The 17,791-nt window shown below is 43.6% G+C and overlaps 1 protein-coding gene across 3 annotated transcripts in view; it reads left to right on the top strand.

Annotated features, from left to right (window-relative positions):
- ttll7 (tubulin tyrosine ligase-like family, member 7) overlaps positions 1–16,765 on the top strand; it is an 82,287-nt gene extending 65,522 nt beyond the window's left edge. The window contains exons 18-23 of one of the 3 annotated variants that reach the window (XM_086263422.1): positions 1,122–1,202; positions 3,099–3,259; positions 9,040–9,213; positions 10,440–10,540; positions 14,012–14,116; positions 14,936–16,765. In XM_086263422.1, the coding sequence (XP_086119548.1) occupies positions 1,122–1,202; positions 3,099–3,259; positions 9,040–9,213; positions 10,440–10,540; positions 14,012–14,094 (600 nt within the window). In that variant the 3' untranslated portion in view covers positions 14,095–14,116; positions 14,936–16,765. The remainder of the gene's footprint in view (positions 1–1,121; positions 1,203–3,098; positions 3,260–9,039; positions 9,214–10,439; positions 10,541–14,011; positions 14,117–14,935) is intronic. The other 2 variants (XM_086263424.1, XM_086263423.1) reach the window with 2 other exon arrangements.
- Positions 16,766–17,791: the final 1,026 nt, after the last annotated feature.

Genomic DNA, 17,791 nt, shown 5'->3' with positions numbered 1-17,791 from the left:
TGCTGCGGTAACCAATTTCTCACCTTGTTTGTTGGGTTCTTACTGAGAGAGAAAGCTAAACAAGTAAACAAGCAACTTTCTAGAATGTGAACAAATTATTTGCTGCATTGGTTTGTCTGTGTACGGTGTGTACATGTGTTACTTGTGTAGGGGGTGGGGGGCAATAGATGTTTATACTGTCACACTGTGGGGACTCGTCTCTCTTTTGGGGATAAAAATGCAAATTGTCCAAGTTTAACTGCAGACTTGGTTTAATGTTAGACGGGGTAAATGTAAAGGAAAGTCAACGTAATGTCCTCTGAAATGATGGAAACCCAACTCTGAGCGTGAGTGTGTGTGAGTGTGTGTGTACACATAAAGTTTGCGCTGCAGCTTCCCGATGGGAGCAGTGTTTGCAGGGGATCTAGCACGATACGTGTGAGGTATGTGCACCAGTGGGGAGATGTAGACTGTGTCAACATGACAACAATAACAGTGCCTTTAGTCACACAGTAATGCTGGCAGTGGGAGCTTGTGCATTGCAATATCCAGGACAGCTTTTGAGCATAACAACACATCCAGGGTTTTTGACTCACAGGGTCATAACCTGTAAAAAATCTATTATCATTATAACTCTTTTGTGTTACATGTAAATGATATATTTTATGTGCATTTTTCTTATTTACAGCTTTTCTGAGATACTCTCTCAGTTTTAAAGTACTGTAAAAGTGCAGGTTTAACTGTTCTCTGGCACTGCACTCTTTAACTTGGCAGTGATAAGTTGTTGTATAGTATCTTAATGAGGACAGGGAATCTCTACAGAATAAGTTTGACCAAGACCCGCCTGCCCTGGAGTCAAAAAGGTGCATCTGTTTCCCCCTGGAGGTGTATTCCTGGCCTCGTATGCTTTCTTATTGTGACTGAACTGCACAGCACAGTAACTGCCCTTTAACACACGGTAATAACCCCGAGGTAATGATGGACTGCTACTGGGAGACAGCAGTAGCAATGTAGTCTGTTTTGGTTTGTTTTTTGTTGGAACGATGCAGAGGCTGTTATTAATAATTGAACTTCTCTGCAGGTAATCTGTAGCAGGTTTTAAGGTTACCTTTCAGTTGTTAACTCCTACTTTTCTTCCACAGATTCTGGATAACTGGAAATATCATAAACCAAAGGTCGCCTCCTACTGGCTGGTGAAGCTGGACTCAACCAAACAGCGGAAGGTGAGTGTTAGAGCCAGATGTGAAATGGCATGTGAGAGCAAGCAAAGGTTGCGCTGTTTCCTAAACCCAGGCCCAGTTTGTTCGTGTCAGTAAAAAAAGATAAAAATAGGTGCAACTACCAGTAAAAGTAAAGGTTACTAAATCAGTTTGTGCGCTTACGTATTTTGCACCTTGAGAAAGGAACTCCCAGAAATACATATACGAAAAAGTCGCAAATGGGCTTTTTTACACCAAACCTCTTAATCTGTGCAGACGTCCACATTTCAGGAGATCTGAGCGAGGTCACCTGACTCGTCATTCATAGAACAGTTTGGCTCCAGGTCTGTATCAGCTCCCGTTGTTTTGTTTCAAATTGTCACTTTCTGGTGGATTTAGGGCCAACTGAGTATCACTGCTTTTGGGAGCAGACAAGAAGGCAATCCCAGCAAACAACAAGAGACGGTTGCAAAAAAGAGGTTATAAAAAATAAAGTTGTAGCTTTTTTTTCCATCTGCAAAGACAGACGGAAATGTGGACTTTTGAATTCCAGAGAGCAACGTCCCAAAACCTGATCTTTGTCTAGTTATTAGAACTTTTTAAAAATACTCGTCAAAATACTAATCAGTGCCTCACACACTGTTGTCAGAGGCGTCATTCTTGGATATGTTAATCCTGGAACTGTAAAACAAAAAGATCCCCGTTTTTCTTTTGCCACCTGCATAAATTGCCTGCCCTTGCCGGCGCCGGGTCTGCGCTGTCACCTTGTACAGAATGGACGTTGTTAAAACCGGCGAATGTGACAAAGATGTCACCTCTCCTACCTGTTTCTCTGAAAGCTTTTGTACAACTTTTAAAGCACGAAAAATAACCTCGAAATCAAACTTCAGAGAGCGAGAGAAAAAAATAAGACGAGCATGAAGATCATTACCATGTCAGACAGTGAGAGGCAGACACACCAAATAGGATGCAAACAAAACACAAGAGGGGACAAGACATGTAATGGTATCCAGTAGGCGTGTCAGTAATGATGTGATCTCTCAGCCAGTGCTTTCTGCACAACTGCGCTTGGCCGTGTTGTGGGCTGCGGTGGTGCGAGCTGATGTTTTATTTGGAGTGGAGCAGCCTAATGAGCAGCAGGCAGAGGTCAGGAACATAGCGCCCACCGCTCTGCTATCTGATTACCATACCAAAACATATCTGTGTGTGTTTACTCATCTATCAGTTTGGCTGAGTGTGTATGCATGTCTCACTCGCCTCATATTGCTGTTGGGAAATCTGCCTCTTCGCATCCCAAACACACATGCACACACACACCGTCCGATGGGCACTTCAGTAATGAGGAGCGAGGAATCAAAGTCAAAAGAGCCACAGTGCTGCACTCTGAGCGGGGTGAAAAGAGAAAGAAAAGGAAGGAAGAGAAGTCAGCGAGGTGGGGAGGGATGGGAAAACGAAGAAGGGATGACGGAAGGCTGGCGCAGGTGTCCTTAGACCGCCCGGGAACTTCTGACACCTTATCTCCAAGACTGACGTTGGTGCAGCAATTAGTCCTCTGCCGTGCTCTCCACTGTCTGCCCCGGCACTTTGTGTCCTGCCTGTAGAAGAGCCTTAAAAGCACACAAATGAGAAATAGGCTGCATGTCTCTGCATGCAGTCTTGCACGAGTCCACAGGCCTGAATCCGGAGATAAACCCGCTCAAATCATTTTTATCTTTCTTTATGCACATTATGTGTATATATGCGATTGCAAGTTTGCTCTCTGTGTTGGCCTCCGTCATTGCTGATTTTAAGGTGAGATTAAAAAACGAAGGAGAAAAGAAATGACAGGTGTAGCATTACTTTTCCCTCATGTTCCCATTCAAGCCTGAGCCTCTCTGTCCTTTTCATCCCCAACTCCCGCTCACTCTCTCCATCACTCAGGTGCTGGACATTGTACGTACCAATGTGCGCTCAGTGCTGCAGCGGATCTGGAAGGAGCCGGACGTGGAGAGCCTTCACCTCTACCGGCTTTTTAATCGCGTCTTCAACAGGCTGCTGTGGAGCCACGGCCAGGGCATGTGGAACTGCTTCTCCAACACCGGGTAGGTCCAGTCGGAGCCAGGTGATGGACTGGGTTCGGCCACAGTTGTTGCAACTGTGTGCAGTCAACTGGTCTCTGAAATTGCTTCAAAGATGGGAGCAGTTCTGGGACCAGTCGCAGTCAGTCGCTGTCATCAAACCGACTTTGATGCTTTGAGCTGTTTGATTAAACAGAGTCAAGTTGGCATTTCTGTGTAATGTGTTTGCGATAATGCCACAATTAACTGTGATACACTTATTGCAAAACAGACAGACACGGCTTCTTACCTAAATCACTGTTTTTTTCACTTTGCAAACAACAACATGTTAACATTCTTATGCAGCTTCACTTTTCACATAGTAAATCTGCAACAGGATTTAGAGCTACACCAGTTTTTCACACTTATTAAATATTTCTGACTGAATATTCTGATTTCCTGTGGCTCCCCTGCTGCATTCTCGCCGCTCCATTTAAAATATTCTGGAAATGCTCCTGGCTCGAAAGCCTGAGTAAAAAAGCGAAACGACAGAGCCAAAGTTTGGGGATTTTTTGCTCACAGCTTTGAGACATCCAGCTGTGTGAATTACGGACTCCTTCCCTCTCCTTCCAAAGGAATAAACACTCAACGCGGCAACTATCACTCGCATCTTGAGTGCAAAATAAGAAATGCTTTACGGTGTTAAACTTTGTGCAAATTACAGTAAAAGTTCTGCCATAAATGTTTCATTATTTCATGGAGTGGAGTTTCGCTCTTTGACTCCAGCTGGTCACAATAATCTTCTGTGTTTATAAATTAAATGGAAATGAATTGCAAAGCTTGTGGCTGCCTCACACCAGGTGACCTGTGCGTCTAAAGACTGAGTTTGAGGTTTCTGCACACTGAACCTCTGGGCAACCAGTTTGTCAACGCAACTGCTTACAGTGGATCCCAGCCAGCAAAGAAATTCAATGCGATCAGTCTGTAGTGTTTGTCGGAGGCTGCTGTCCTATTTTTACTCTGCTGTGACTGAGGCCTTAGAATGACAAAGGAGTTATTGGTAGGTAAGTTTGGGTGTTTGGGCGAATATATCGACTGTCGTCGACGGGTTTTACAAGGAACATTTATTTATTTAAGTAAGTTTGTTGATAATGTTGGTTGAAGCAGTCAACAGAAATAAATAATACCGCTGTTTTAACGGCACCCTCCTCAGAGTGCGCCCAAACGTAGCAGCGATTCATTTACTCAAACTCATGACAGAAAGAAAGAACAGCAGTAGCCAATGTTCAGAAAAAAGCGTTTTATTTAAATAACAAAACACACAATGGTGGGGAGGGAAACAAAGACAAACTGGCTTCTTTTTTCTGCTGTACCCTGTTTACAGGCCGATCCAGTGTTTATCTGTCTGACACACTCGACCAAACAACAAGTTAAAAATCGTCTCTTCCAGCTGCGATGTAACGTTAAGTCTCAAATAAATAAATAAAGGAATAATCCAAAGAGTAGCTTCATTCCCTCCAAACAAAACTTAAATTCTTTGACAGGAAAACAAGCATGTTTCCTGTTTACTGCAATGTTTGCGGAGGTGGTTAACAATATTACCGGCGGTGTTGAACATGCGTCCTGGAGGTGTGCTTGTGGCTGGTATACAAGGATATTTCCGTGACTTCACTGGGAGATGCATTGTCCAGACCAGTGGATCGTCTTCTCCGCCTACGACCTCCTCGCTGAGCTAACAGTCCGTTTCTATCTGCGCCTTCGCCTCCAGTCTGTAATTGGGCAATTCGTTCGTCCATGTTTGGACTTCTTCTGTGTTCTAAACGTGCAAATCAGTCCGTGCATGATTGCATTGCTCCGTCCATCAAAAAGTCTGTGCATGTGCAAATGTATCGCCTGTCGTCGGTTATTGGACTGACGATTGTCAATTGGAAAATTTTTACATTTCACCCAAACTTATTGGAAGCGAGCTAGCTCATCCACCCTGGTGCCATTTTATATTTCAAGGTAGAAAACCTCCTAGAAAGAGACTGGATGGACAGAAACAACTTGAAGATAAGTTGCAGAAGCAAAAAAGAAAAGAAGTAATTAATTGATGAAGAAATCTCTGCACAGAATCACTAAAATCACACATCGGATCTTTTATTGAAATAAAATTCAGGTTGAAAATCTATATTTACTGACATCCATCCACTGCGTAATTTCTCTCTAAATGGGCACTAAAAAGATCAACCTCTTGAAGGCTGCATACACACCAAATATCAAAGTCAAACGTCGGTTGTGTGCATGGATCCAACAAGCAGGTTTTATTGCAGACGCACACAGAGCGGTGCTGCAACGGAGATAAACAGACAATTGTTGCTGATATTATTTCCACTGATGCTAAAATGGCTCTTTCAGCTGAGCGTGCTCCGGGGTCATGCGAAAAAAATGATCAGTAAAAACGAATCTACGCACCTCTGAATGAAACCAGCCTCGTACCTATAATGTAACATCAACTTAGACGGTAAGCAATTACTTAAATCAGGACTTAAAAAAGAGACTTTGAAAAATTGCCCGTGTTATCAAAAAGAAGTCGCCTGAATGAATGGAAATGTTCGGGGAGTCTAATTCTTCAGAAACAACACAAACAAGTGATTACGCTGCAGGCCAATTACACTTACTTTATTCATTGCATAATGTCACTCTTCCATCTCCATAACTAGAGGTTCTTGCACTACACAATTTCCTTCATGTCCTTAAGCCCATTTTTCATCAATATATCAGTTTCACTGACAGCAGGGACAATTTGCCATTTTCTTTCAGTATGACTGCGGAAGAAATGGCAGCTGAATGACAGAGAATGAGTGACAGACCAACCAGACCTAACTGCACTTTCCTGAAAGCTTTTGGGCATGAAAGAAACATGTTAGTCTTTGTAGACAGGGTGCAGATTCAGGTCACAAATCTGGGCTGTTAATCAAGGCTTTTTCACTGGTGAGAGCAAGAAGAAAGCGAGGGGAGGGACAGAAGCAGGGGAAGGTGAATGAAGGCCTCTGAGTTCCTACACTTTAGGTTGTTATCTGATACTCTGAAGTTTTATTGTGCCTTTATTTATTTATACGCTTCTTGAAGCGACAGAAGATGAATCCTCACAAGATGAATCACTGCGGTCACAGCTCACTTGATCATGTCAGGAAGACGCACCGTCCAGTTTCCACTTGCTTAAACACGCAAAAAGTAGACACGCATACCTACAGTGGGAAAATACATTTTTATTCCACGAGACATGTCAGACACTTTACTTGCAGTGCAATTATTTTGTTTCCTGTAAAAGCCTGACTTGTTACCCCCTTATTCTAGTGTGCCTACATTTAAGTATTCGTAACTATAATTATGCTGTAATTTCAAATAAAATACATTGAAATTCCATTAATAACAGAGGAATTATGCCCTTAGCCGTGGGTTATATTATCAAGTGTTACTGAATTTTCATCTGTTTGAATCTCAGTGATCTCGACCTGCTGAACATTTTCCAAGTGCAATCATTTAGGGGGCAGGGATAGCTCAGTAGGTAAAGTGGTCACCCCATGATCGGAAGGTCGGTGGTTCGAATCCACTTAACGGCTACCCTGAGGTACCCCTGAGCAAGGTACCGTCCCTACACACTGCTCCCCGGGCGCCTGCTTAGTGGGCTGCCCACTGCTTCACTAAGTGAATGGGTCAAATGCAGAGAAAAACAAGTAATTTCCCCATGGGGATCAATAAAGTATCCATTATTATTATTATTATTATTTAGGAAGGAAGTCACCTACTACTTTTATTCCATAGGTGCATCTACTAGGAGGCTGAGGGGTAACGCTGGTGGCTGCCAGTATCTTTGTCTCTTCTGGGATAAAGGTGTGACTTCCTCACATCTCCTTCCTTCCATATTCCTTACAGTTCACTTGTTCAGCAGCGACTTTTCTCTTGATGCAGTGGGCTCAGAGGATGTAACCTAAGTCGCTGCTCTAAGTTCTCCATTTGTCCCTTCTCAATTAAGGGAGACTGGGGAGGAGAGTGAGAAGGTGATGGAGATTAAGGGGTTGATACGCAGTGAGAGAAGAAAGACAGCAGCTGGACAACTCCAAACTTTTGTTTGCAGGAATTTGACCGATGGCTGTCTACGTTTCGGGTCTTGAAGAGCCCTGAAGATGATGCAAATCAGTCCACCGACCATTCACACAAAATCTTCCCCGCAGCGTGGTGCAGAGGTGTGGAGGGCTGAGTGTGTTTGTTTGTGCGTTAAAATGTTGCCACAGTCAATAACTCTGCTCCCTCCTTCAGTTTAAAATCGAATTTTGACTTCCACTACTGATTGCAGCTTTCCTTACAAACTACTGTATACGGGGATCCACTGAAACTCTTCCTGGTGTACTAAATAATATGTAGTAATGATTCTGGACACACAGCCTCTATTCATTCACTCGACTGACCACTTCTGCTCTCGCTTTTTCTCATCCGTCTGTCCCAGTCTGAACGTGGCGTTTACAGACAGTAACCGATAATTCCTGCTGTATTTCTGAAAGTAAGCAAACATTTTATTTTTTTTATTTTTACTGTGTGATCGCACAGTCAGTCTCAGGCCGGCTAAAACGCTCCGAGTGCTCGACCAATCAAACATTTTTTATCGCTTCAAGCTCCAACCCCAGAGGACCTGAACTTTCAGAAAATACTACCTTCCCAGGGCTTTTAGGGGGCTAAACTAATTACCCGAGAACTTAATTTAGACCTGGTTCCCTGTGGTTGAAACATGTTGAATTCCTTCAAAAAGTGCTGCTCCCTGGTGAAAGCTCCCGTTTTATGGAAGTGTGGCTGGAGAAAAAGTGGAGGAGCGACCGAGTGAGAAAGAGACGGTAAAAAGAGAGCAGAGAGATTGGGCAGAAGGGCTATTGGCTCATGTGGCTCATGAGGATTAGCCAACCCTAGCCTCAGCCACCCCCATCATGCTGCACCCCGTCCAGCTTTTGTCTGATCACAGCCTGCCCAGGATCATCCAGCTAGCTTGCTAGCCTATCGTCTGGCCCCTCCCTACAGCGGGCCACGGCCCCAACACGGATGAACCCAACAGGGGGCCCTGATATCACATGGAGACAGTGAAGCGGCGCACCTCGGATAGCACACGCCAAATCCAAGGGGAAGCGCTCCCCCCGCAACCTCCTCTCGGTCTGTTGTTTGATATTTTATCTGAGGGACTTAACAACAATCAAACAGCCTCGCAGCTATTGTTGCTGATGAATTCAACAGGCTTTGAAAACGACTTTGAGGAAGAGAATGGAAACGCACACTGTTTTGAACCCTTTCAGAGGAGCCACCCCCACCTCCCAAGAAGTGAAACGGGGTAGACATCAAAAGTACCCCCCGGGGTTGTGTTCCTCAGTTGTTGAGGCTCTCTCACAGTCAGGGGTATGTCCGGGGTTGTAAAGGGGGTTAACTGTACCAGGATTTGTTTTATCCCCCTCAGTGTGTCTGTCTTCCTGTATGTCTGCGCTGTGTACGCACGCATGGAGAGGGAAAGGCTGCGTGTTTGTATGTGGTTATCATGCGTACACTAGACACTGTACATTAAAATGATACTTTTTAGATGCCATTGACATCCAGCTGGTAATTTTGTGCCTGGAGGGAGACCGAATCGGCTCGACAAAGACTTATAGGGAACTAATTTAACAACAACGCTGTCATTACATTGTGCAAGCAACATTGACTTCATAATGATGAGTTAAAGCGAAAAAGAAGAATTTAAATATATATATGTGTGTGTGTGTGTGTGTGTGTGTGTGTGTGTTAAACTACTTCTCTCTGCTCTGCAGTTCATCTTGGGAGACCATCTTCAGCAAGAGCAGTGAGGTGGTGTCACCCCAGGAGCTGCAGTGCTGTCGCAGGCTGGTCCAGCTGTGCCGAGACTGCCTGTTGGTCGTCTACAAGTTTGTCTCAGAGTCTCGCGGTTCTTTGACCGGACTCAGCCCGGAGTGGGATGACACCAGGTGAGATGCACATCCGAGCATTTCAGCTGTATTTTTGAAAGATTCTTCTAGCTTCCCGCTGCCACAGAGAGCTAATTATCCATCCTCCATACTGTATAAGATCTGAGGGTGTTCAAATGTCATCGGTATCCTCGTGCACAATGTTGAGATTAACTCCTGCAAAGAAAATTGAATTGAACTGTTTAAAAAAATGGTAATGGCTTGGTCCAGGAGGCATCTTTAGAAATGGGTCTCAAATTCATTATTATTACAGTTAATTACCAGCAACAGTTTAGCCATAATGGTATCGCAACAAATTAAAGGAATTAGACATTATTTGCTCTGCACATCTCTCCACTGGGCTTCTGAACAAAGACACTTATTTCAGTGTCTTCCTCCAATATTTAGGTGTAGCTGGAAACTTGTTAAAGCACCTATTAATAAACTTACAACTCTGACAAAAACCCACTGAAACAAAACTGATTAAAGTCACTGATACAGACAGAAAAAGACTCTGATTTAAAATTTCCAGCCCTATCATCATTATACCTCTGTCAGAAAACATTTGCTCTCTCGCCTCCGCAGAGCCTTAAAGACATCATCTTCATTAGGAGACCCTGATAAAAACAAACAAGCAAAAAAAAATCAGCCTCATTCTGTTTTTTAAGGTTGATCCCCGCAGGAGACAGCAGCTTGGGTTTGTAATGAGTGAACTTTTAAATCACATATGCTTTGGGCTGGCAGACAGGGAGGGAGCTGGGTCGGCAGTGGGAGAGAGGGAGTGTGCTGTTAACAGGAAATAATGGCCCACAGATTAGCGCTCAGGTTAGCCCGGGGCCCCTCGAGGCCTGCTTAATTCAATTAGACCCCAGATGAGCCTGTGCAGCAAATGACCTTACGAGAGAGAGCTCCTTATTTCCTGGGGCCTCACTTTACATGATTCATAACTCTTGCGCATATTTTAACAGGCTATCACTTTGCACCTACTGTATAAAAACCTCAGCTGTTAAAAAAGTATTAAGGGTTTGTGTATGGTTGAAGAGCCGGTTTAGGTTTTGACTATCCTGCTCATGTTTTTTCTTAACTCAGTTTGTTCAGATGTGATAACGCGATGAAATAACTAACAACTAGAATTCATAGCTCCATCAAGCCCAGTGTGTCCATATACTCGCTGTAGGTATCCTTTAAGCACGCGTTGGTGTGTCTCTCCCTATTTCTTGTGTCTATATATGTCTGTGTAAAAAAAGCTTCCCATTTGCTGCTGGACCAACCTCTACCCATGGCTCCACTCCTGCTGCTGTCGCTGCCGCTTCCTCCTCCTCCTCCGTCTCTTCGCCCCTCGATGCAGGTCTCTGCTTGGTTTAGTTCTGCTAAACCCCCGCCCCCCTCCCTTTCCCCACCATCTTCCAGCACTGTCCCTACTCACTGCTTTCTGCTGCCTCCACCACCCTCACAGCTGTAACACAGGCTTGATCCCACTTGCCCAGAGATGGTTGTTTTGGCTGCACAACCAACAGTCTAGCATGGTCTCCTCTTCTGTCCCTCACTAGCATTTAATAAATAAGCCACGCTGAGATTAATTGATACGGCAAAAGAACAGGATGTGTTTTAAATGCTCAAATAGAGCAAAACGGTGACAAAGTGTGTTCAGAGGGAAAGAGGCGTATTCAGACTGTTTGGAGCTCTGCTGGTCAACCCCGCAACCATTCGGCCAGCTTGCAGCGCATCATCCTTTTTTAACCACATGCTTTACAACTGCGCCTTTCACTCAGTGCTTTTTATCAAGAGCATCTCACCCCGAGTGCATTTTCAGTACGAGTGGCCTCGGCGGGAGCCGAGCGTCTCACCTGCACCGCATCAGTGCCATGATCAACCCTAAGCACCCCTCTCTTCTTGTCACAAGAAGGCAGAAATTGGCTCGGCTTCACATGGCGTGGCTTGCAGTTTCACGGCACAAGTGGCTCGCATCTCTCCATCAGGCATGCAGGGGACAGTTGCAACCCACCACCACTTCAGATAGCTGAGAAGCAATTAGGATTATTTTGTCATTGATGCATAAGCTTTTTATGAGAGGGTAAATTGTGTGTGTATGAGAGCGCGTGGGTGTGCATGCACATGTCATGTGACTGTTACACAACGATCATCAGTCCCTCTTCAGTAACTCGCACTCCACTAACCTCCAACTACTTTTCCTTTGCTCTGTTCCCATCCAGCTGCACAGGAAATTTGGAGGATATGTCACTGTTTGATTGAGTTTATCTGTTTTTAAAGCAACATCTTCCACAAAAAGTGGAATTCACGCTAAACTTTGGAAGGTGCTTGCTTTTGTTTTCTTGGTGATGCGACATCAGCTGGACTAAACACACTGCATCTTTGCATGACAGACAGAATGAATATTTGCATCACACAAGTAATGACCATTATACCTAAACATTAGAATGTGGTTAATGGTTGCTTTAATTGAGACTTTTAAATAAATACATTGTTACTAATGACTTTACAATAATAAACTGAAGCTTTCAGAACTTTTCAGGCCTGAATTAGAAAAATGAAATACACTCATCCACCTGCTGTTGTCAAAGACTGCAACACTGCAGTATAATAAGACCATATTCATTATTGACACTCATATTTCTTATTCCTCAAAGGCTTTTAAGGACATGTTTTTCATAGAATGATCCATTTGTATTGGGCTTTCCTTTTTAAATCTTATAGATAGCTATGATGGCCTCAAACAGTTTGCTATGCAACATTTAAATGAGTTTTGTACTGTAAATTCAACCCACTGTCTCATGTGCGTGCACACACATACACCAGCCTTTGTCACACATCAGCGTTGATCGGGTCCACGGGGTCTCCATTGTTGACCACACCTGCCTGCTCGAGTTCAAGCATCCTCCCCGTGAGAAGTGCCCCGATCAGGTGTGTCAACAGCCTGGCGGGGTTATAGGCAAGTCCTTCGTCCTGTGTGGGCAGATGAGAAGAAGTAGCCAAATAGCCCCACTAATGACTTTCTTGTTAAGCTTGGAATTGCTGTCAATACCCAAAGACAATTTTCCCATGATGACAAAAGTTTCAGATCCTATTAACTTTCATTTGTCTGAAAACTGTGGCAGTAATTAGGGTTAATTGGGGTGTGGAGCTGAATGAGGGCTGCAGATAACCTTCAAGCCTCTTTTGTACCTCTTATTTCTGATTGCATCAGCTATCGCAGCAGTCTCCTTCTCCTTCCTCAGTCATGGTGTTTTGTTTTGTCGGGGCCTCTGTCATTTCACTGCGGCAGTCGAATTTTGATGGAGGACTTAAGATCGGCCTGTCAGGAGGAACTGCACTAGATTGTAGCATTGCATGTATGGATTGGTGCATAGAGTGTGTGCCTGTCAACTGATGAATTGAAGTAAAGCACAAGTGCATGAATGAGCCGCAACCCACTGGCTTTCAAGCATGCACATTGTTGCCAAGACCTTCTTAACAATCAAACAGAGGACAAACCTGGAAGAAGCTGAACGAGGGTCCAATTAAATGCAGCCTGCAGAGATGACAGCCATTTGGACATGAGAAGATCCCCCCCTCATCTCACCCCATCTCACCCCTTGCCAGTATCACCACAGTGATTCTTTTTATGAGCTGAATATTCTCAAAGTGACTAGCCGAGGATCTCAGAGAACACACACTTGGCCCCTAATGAATGTTCAGTATTCAATTTTCTTATCTTTTTTTCCTCCCTCGTGTCTTTTCTTGGAGTTTACAGCAAAAACTTTGGAAACGAACTGAAGCGTGACACTGCAAAGCTACAGAATTCCCGGTGGATGTAGGGTGAATCTTTACATGTTTTAAGGTGTCGAGCACAGAGAGGAGAAACATAAGTAAAGCAGGAGTTAATCCAAAGGGTGGCACCCAACACCGTGCTATAAAATCGTTAGAAGGCTCTTTTAAGAGCGCACTTTGAGCTACCTGCTGGGAACGTATGTGAAAGGCCGAGAGCAGAGCGTATCCTGCAAACCTCTCTGGGGTTTAAGTGGAGAACTTTGAGATGAAGTGTCGGACTGAGCCATTGTTCAGCCGAGTCCAGTCACAGATGAAGATGATGTGCTGGAGGGATACCTGCGGCCCACTTGAAGCCGTTTCAAGGACACTCTCATTGGAGTAAATCAAGTTAATTTGAATCCCTCCTAACTCTCCTGGGTCTGGGGCTGTGTTGAAACAGATGCCCTTAGCGACATGCTTTTTTTTTTCCTCCCCTTTTCCGGTCGACTTCAGAAGAAGCTGCTCAGCTAATTTGTCCAAGAGCTATTTCACAAGAAACGAGGGCTGTCAGAGAAAAAGTGTGCTATCGCTGCTCTGGCTTAAAAGGAGATATTATTTCTTCACTCTGTAATCCTCAGCGCCAGTGGCTCCCTTTTGATTAGATTGTCACATCTTAAGAGCTTCCATGGGGACCGTTCCCTTTGACCATTGTACTCATTTAACTAAACGAATATTAGATGTATTTTTATTATTAGCTTAGGATTTTTGCCACGGATATAGCAATAAGGTCGCATAATGTCTCATATCACAATATGAATGTGTGCTGGGAAAGCCCATAAATGTAAATCTTGTTCTAAGCGATCAGTCTAGAAGAATCCAAGCATCCCGTCTCATGTCTTCTGAACGCTACCCTAACATTTGCATAACCTTCAGTTAACCTTGTCCAGGATCCCGATCATCTCATCTGACATTTCTCTGACAACCATACCTGACTCATTTCCCTTAACTAAGGAAGATGGAAGCGGGGTTCAGCCCTCGCCTTGACTCAACCTGACACTGGTCTCATTCTCAGGTACTGGAACGCTGTTAGCAGGAGCTGCCTCACTGCTCTGTCTCGGTGGAAGGTGTCATAGAAAAGTCTTAGAAAGGTACTGACGCCTGTGCCTCGGAATGATAGGTGAGGATTTTATGTTCATGATACCAAATAATGTAAGGATCAAAGCTGAAAACCCCCAAAAAACAGTTGTACTGAGAGAAAAGACAGTCGGTATGAGGTCCATGATTTATTACTGTACGAGCAGATGCATAATTACTGCACATAACCTAATTAAACAGGACCGCAGCTAAGAGCTCTGTGTGTATGATACTTTAGATTTGGTACATTACACAAAACTGGAGCTGAAAAGATGAAAAGATTAGAACATAAATCATTATTTTGATAAACGCAAGAATCGCCAAGCAAAGAGAAGAAAGCCAAATGTTTATTATTTTCATCTTTTTCAATGTGAAGATTTTTTTATTTGTTTGTTTTGGTTAAATGTGATTTAAAAAAGACTATTTGGGGCTTTTTGGACCATTGAACAAACAAAACCAAACATCTGAAGATGTCATCTTGGTCCGTGGTGATATGTACAACTGGCGCTTTTTACTTTCTTCTGGAATTTTCTAAAAAAATAACGTAGCTGTTTTAACAAGTGCTGCAGTTCATACGGATCTCACAAGTCTCCAGTTTTTCTTTTTTTCTACTCTTTTCACTTTTCTTTCCTTTTCTTTCCTTTTTTAATCTTCAAACTTCCAAGCAAATATTAAAGTTGAATTGTGCAAATAGAGATGGTCATAAGTGGTAGAACCATTAATGAAAAGTTGGCTATATGCTGTCTCAGTGCCTACTCAGGCGCCCCGACCTCTAAATTGCGACCTTTGCATGACTAATCCTCTCATTATGTTCATCCTCTCTCCTAATCCCTCCGTCCCTCGCTCTTGTCCGTCTGTCCAGGTATCTGCTGCCAGTGACCTCCCAGTTCATCATGAAGTGGCCTTCGTCCAGCTTTGGCAGCATCTCCTCAGCCGTGCCACGCTCCCGTAACCTTTTTGCCGCCAGGATGGGCCACTTCTGAGGTCACCGTGGCAACCCTGGCCTTTTGACCTCCCCTCTCCTCCCCAACCTCGCCTCCCTTGACTTTTTTAGCCAAACCCAGATCTTAGGTGTCCTGGTATAGATCTGAATTTGGTGCTGCTCTGGACCCCAGGTTGGGGCCTGGTTTTGGCCCAGTCTCCTTGTGGAAGATCAACAAAGCAAGGCTGGATGATTTGGGATCGCTAAAGGGAGCTGCTCACTCTGCTCAGCAGACCACCATTACCCTCGGTCCCCTCCCTCTAGCCCCTCGAATGCCAGGCGATGGGCTTGCCCCGCGTTTCTCATTGTAACTGCTGTATTATACTCACTGTACAGTTACAAGTCATGGTACTGTAAAAGAAAAGAATAACAAACACTAAAACAATGCAAGGATTATTTATTTATGTACTTATTTATTTTCTAAGGTTTTTCCATGACTGCAGTGAATGCTGATGCATAATGCACATGGACTAACAAAGCTATCCATCATTTAAATTAAAAAAAAGTGGATGTACAAAACTTATTTTTGCCGACTATAATCAGTTATTTTGTTTCCATTTTCTGAAATGTTGAAATGTTATTTATTTCGTAACTTATAAGAGAGGCTTTATGTTAACAACGGTCACTTTATGTTCTCGCTTTTGGAGGTTTTTTGCAGTCCAGATGTGGTGCCCGGAGGACCCGAAAACGGGTCGCCTTTTGAACGCTAACGCTTCATGTTTTCCCTGTGTGATATTATTAAGTGCAGCACTATTGAGCAACACAACGGTTAGAATGTCAGTGTAGTAAAGCCGAGCCTATTTGCCTCTTTAGAGAATGAGACGACTTTAATGCCACAGCATCAAGAGCCAAACCTCTCAGAGAGCGCACACCAGTTCCTAATATGCACTTTGCAGTTTGTAACAGAGAGAGAAAAGTGGCTTGCATGACTAGATTTTAGTCCCTTTAGACTCTGATGTAGTGGTTAGACAAAGGAGCTGCGTTTGGAATATACTTGAAGTTCTGCGTTGACATTAATTATTCTCATCTTCTTTGTGTTTGGCTGCACTGAAAAGAAGACACTTCACTTTTATGTTTGTCGTCTCAAGTTTGGATGCGTTAGGGATGACGAGGATCTGTTGCACGATTTAGAGATTGTTCGACACGCTGAATTACTTGGCTGATCTGTTCAAATGTATTGTACTGTAACAGCAGAGATTTGGCTGGGATGAGCAGCTACAGCCCCCCCCAACACCCACCACCGCACTGTAGTTAAGTGCTCGGGATTTCACAGATGTGCCAATAATACGCACGTCTGCATCATGTGTTGGTTGACTTTTATTTAAGGTTAATGTGTCATGAACTACTGTAAGCCTTCGGTTAAATGATTAAATGTTAATAGGGAGAAACATTGTGTCCATGTTTCGTAGTTTACTATGTGTACTAGCCCATGAGTTGATAACTAGAATTTCAAAGATGGTAGTCTGTACGCTACGGTGCGTTTTGTAACAGTTTTGACTAACAAGTGTAGCAGCAATGCTGCGCTAAATCTGCTCAAACTGAACTCTCCCCTCGTCCCCAGCATCCGTTCACAATGCCAAACATTTTTATTTTGCCTGATTGATTTGTCTTATTTAAGAGCCGGACTTTTTCATTGGAGGTATGAGATTTTTAATTTTACATAGCAATAAAATATTTAAACAAACTGATTTCACCTTTTTTCTCATTCATTAATATTATTATTACTTTTTTACACTATTTTAAAAAGTGGCAGTGTAGTTACAGATTGTGCTCTGCTTTCCTTTTCAATCAAATGTAGCCTTGGTGCTGAATTGGAAAATTACAGAGAACGCAGATTAAATGGAAGATTGTGAAAAGGAGACGAAAAGTAAGCCGAGTATGACTTACATTTTAAAAAAGAAAATGTGAAGAGGAGTTTCGCTTTTACGACCCCGTCCGCAAACCCTTGAAAGCCACATGAAAATGGGAAATAGGTGCAAAGTCAATATTTGTTATGACCACCAATTCAATTCAGTTTGTTTTATAGCACCAAATCAGAACAGCTTTGTAATGTGACAATTCTACAATAATAAAGAGAAAACCCCAAAATCAGATGACTCGCTACGAGCCAGCACTCGGCAACAGTGTGAAGGAAAAACTCCCGTTTGACAGGAAGAAACCTCCGGCAGAACCAGGCCCATCGGCCACAAAGAGTCCTCCAGGCTTCTCGAAGGACATTCAAAGCTCTTTTTTGGATGTTGCTGCCTTTTGTTCCAGTCTCTGTCGAGATGACCTTTCATCGCTGCTTCGATAATGTTGAGGTCTGGGCTAATCCATGACTGATAGTGCTCCATTTCTACCCATTTATGCACTTACTGCAGTGGCTGAAAAATGAAAACTTTAATCTGATGGCACTTTTTTCTTAAACTCAGCAGATCCCCAACACCACAGGCTGAAATGCAGTTCCAAGCCATGACAGAGCCTCTGCCATGTTTCACAGATGACTGTAGACACTCACTGTTGTAGGTCTTCTACATATTGACAACGATTTGACCCCAAAACTTCTAATTTGTATTCATCAGACCTGCTGCCACTGATTTTCAGCCCAGTTCTCGTGTAACCTGGCGTACCTCAGCCTTTCCTCCTGGTTCCTTTCCTTAAGAATGGCTTCGTGAAAACCATCCTTCCACTGAGAGCATTTCTGATGAGGCTTCAGTGAACAGTAGTTGGATCAACTGTAGAGACAGATGCATCTCT

The sequence above is a fragment of the Aulonocara sp. 'chitande type north' Nkhata Bay genome, linkage group LG15 (genome assembly GCF_057382095.1).
Source record: "Aulonocara sp. 'chitande type north' Nkhata Bay isolate Kocher_YH1m ecotype deep benthic linkage group LG15, A_spYH_male_GT1.1, whole genome shotgun sequence".
NCBI classification, from domain to species: Eukaryota; Metazoa; Chordata; class Actinopteri; order Cichliformes; family Cichlidae; genus Aulonocara; species Aulonocara sp. 'chitande type north' Nkhata Bay.
The sequence above is the reverse complement of the archived record's forward strand: the minus strand, read 5'-3'. Positions and strand labels throughout refer to the sequence as shown.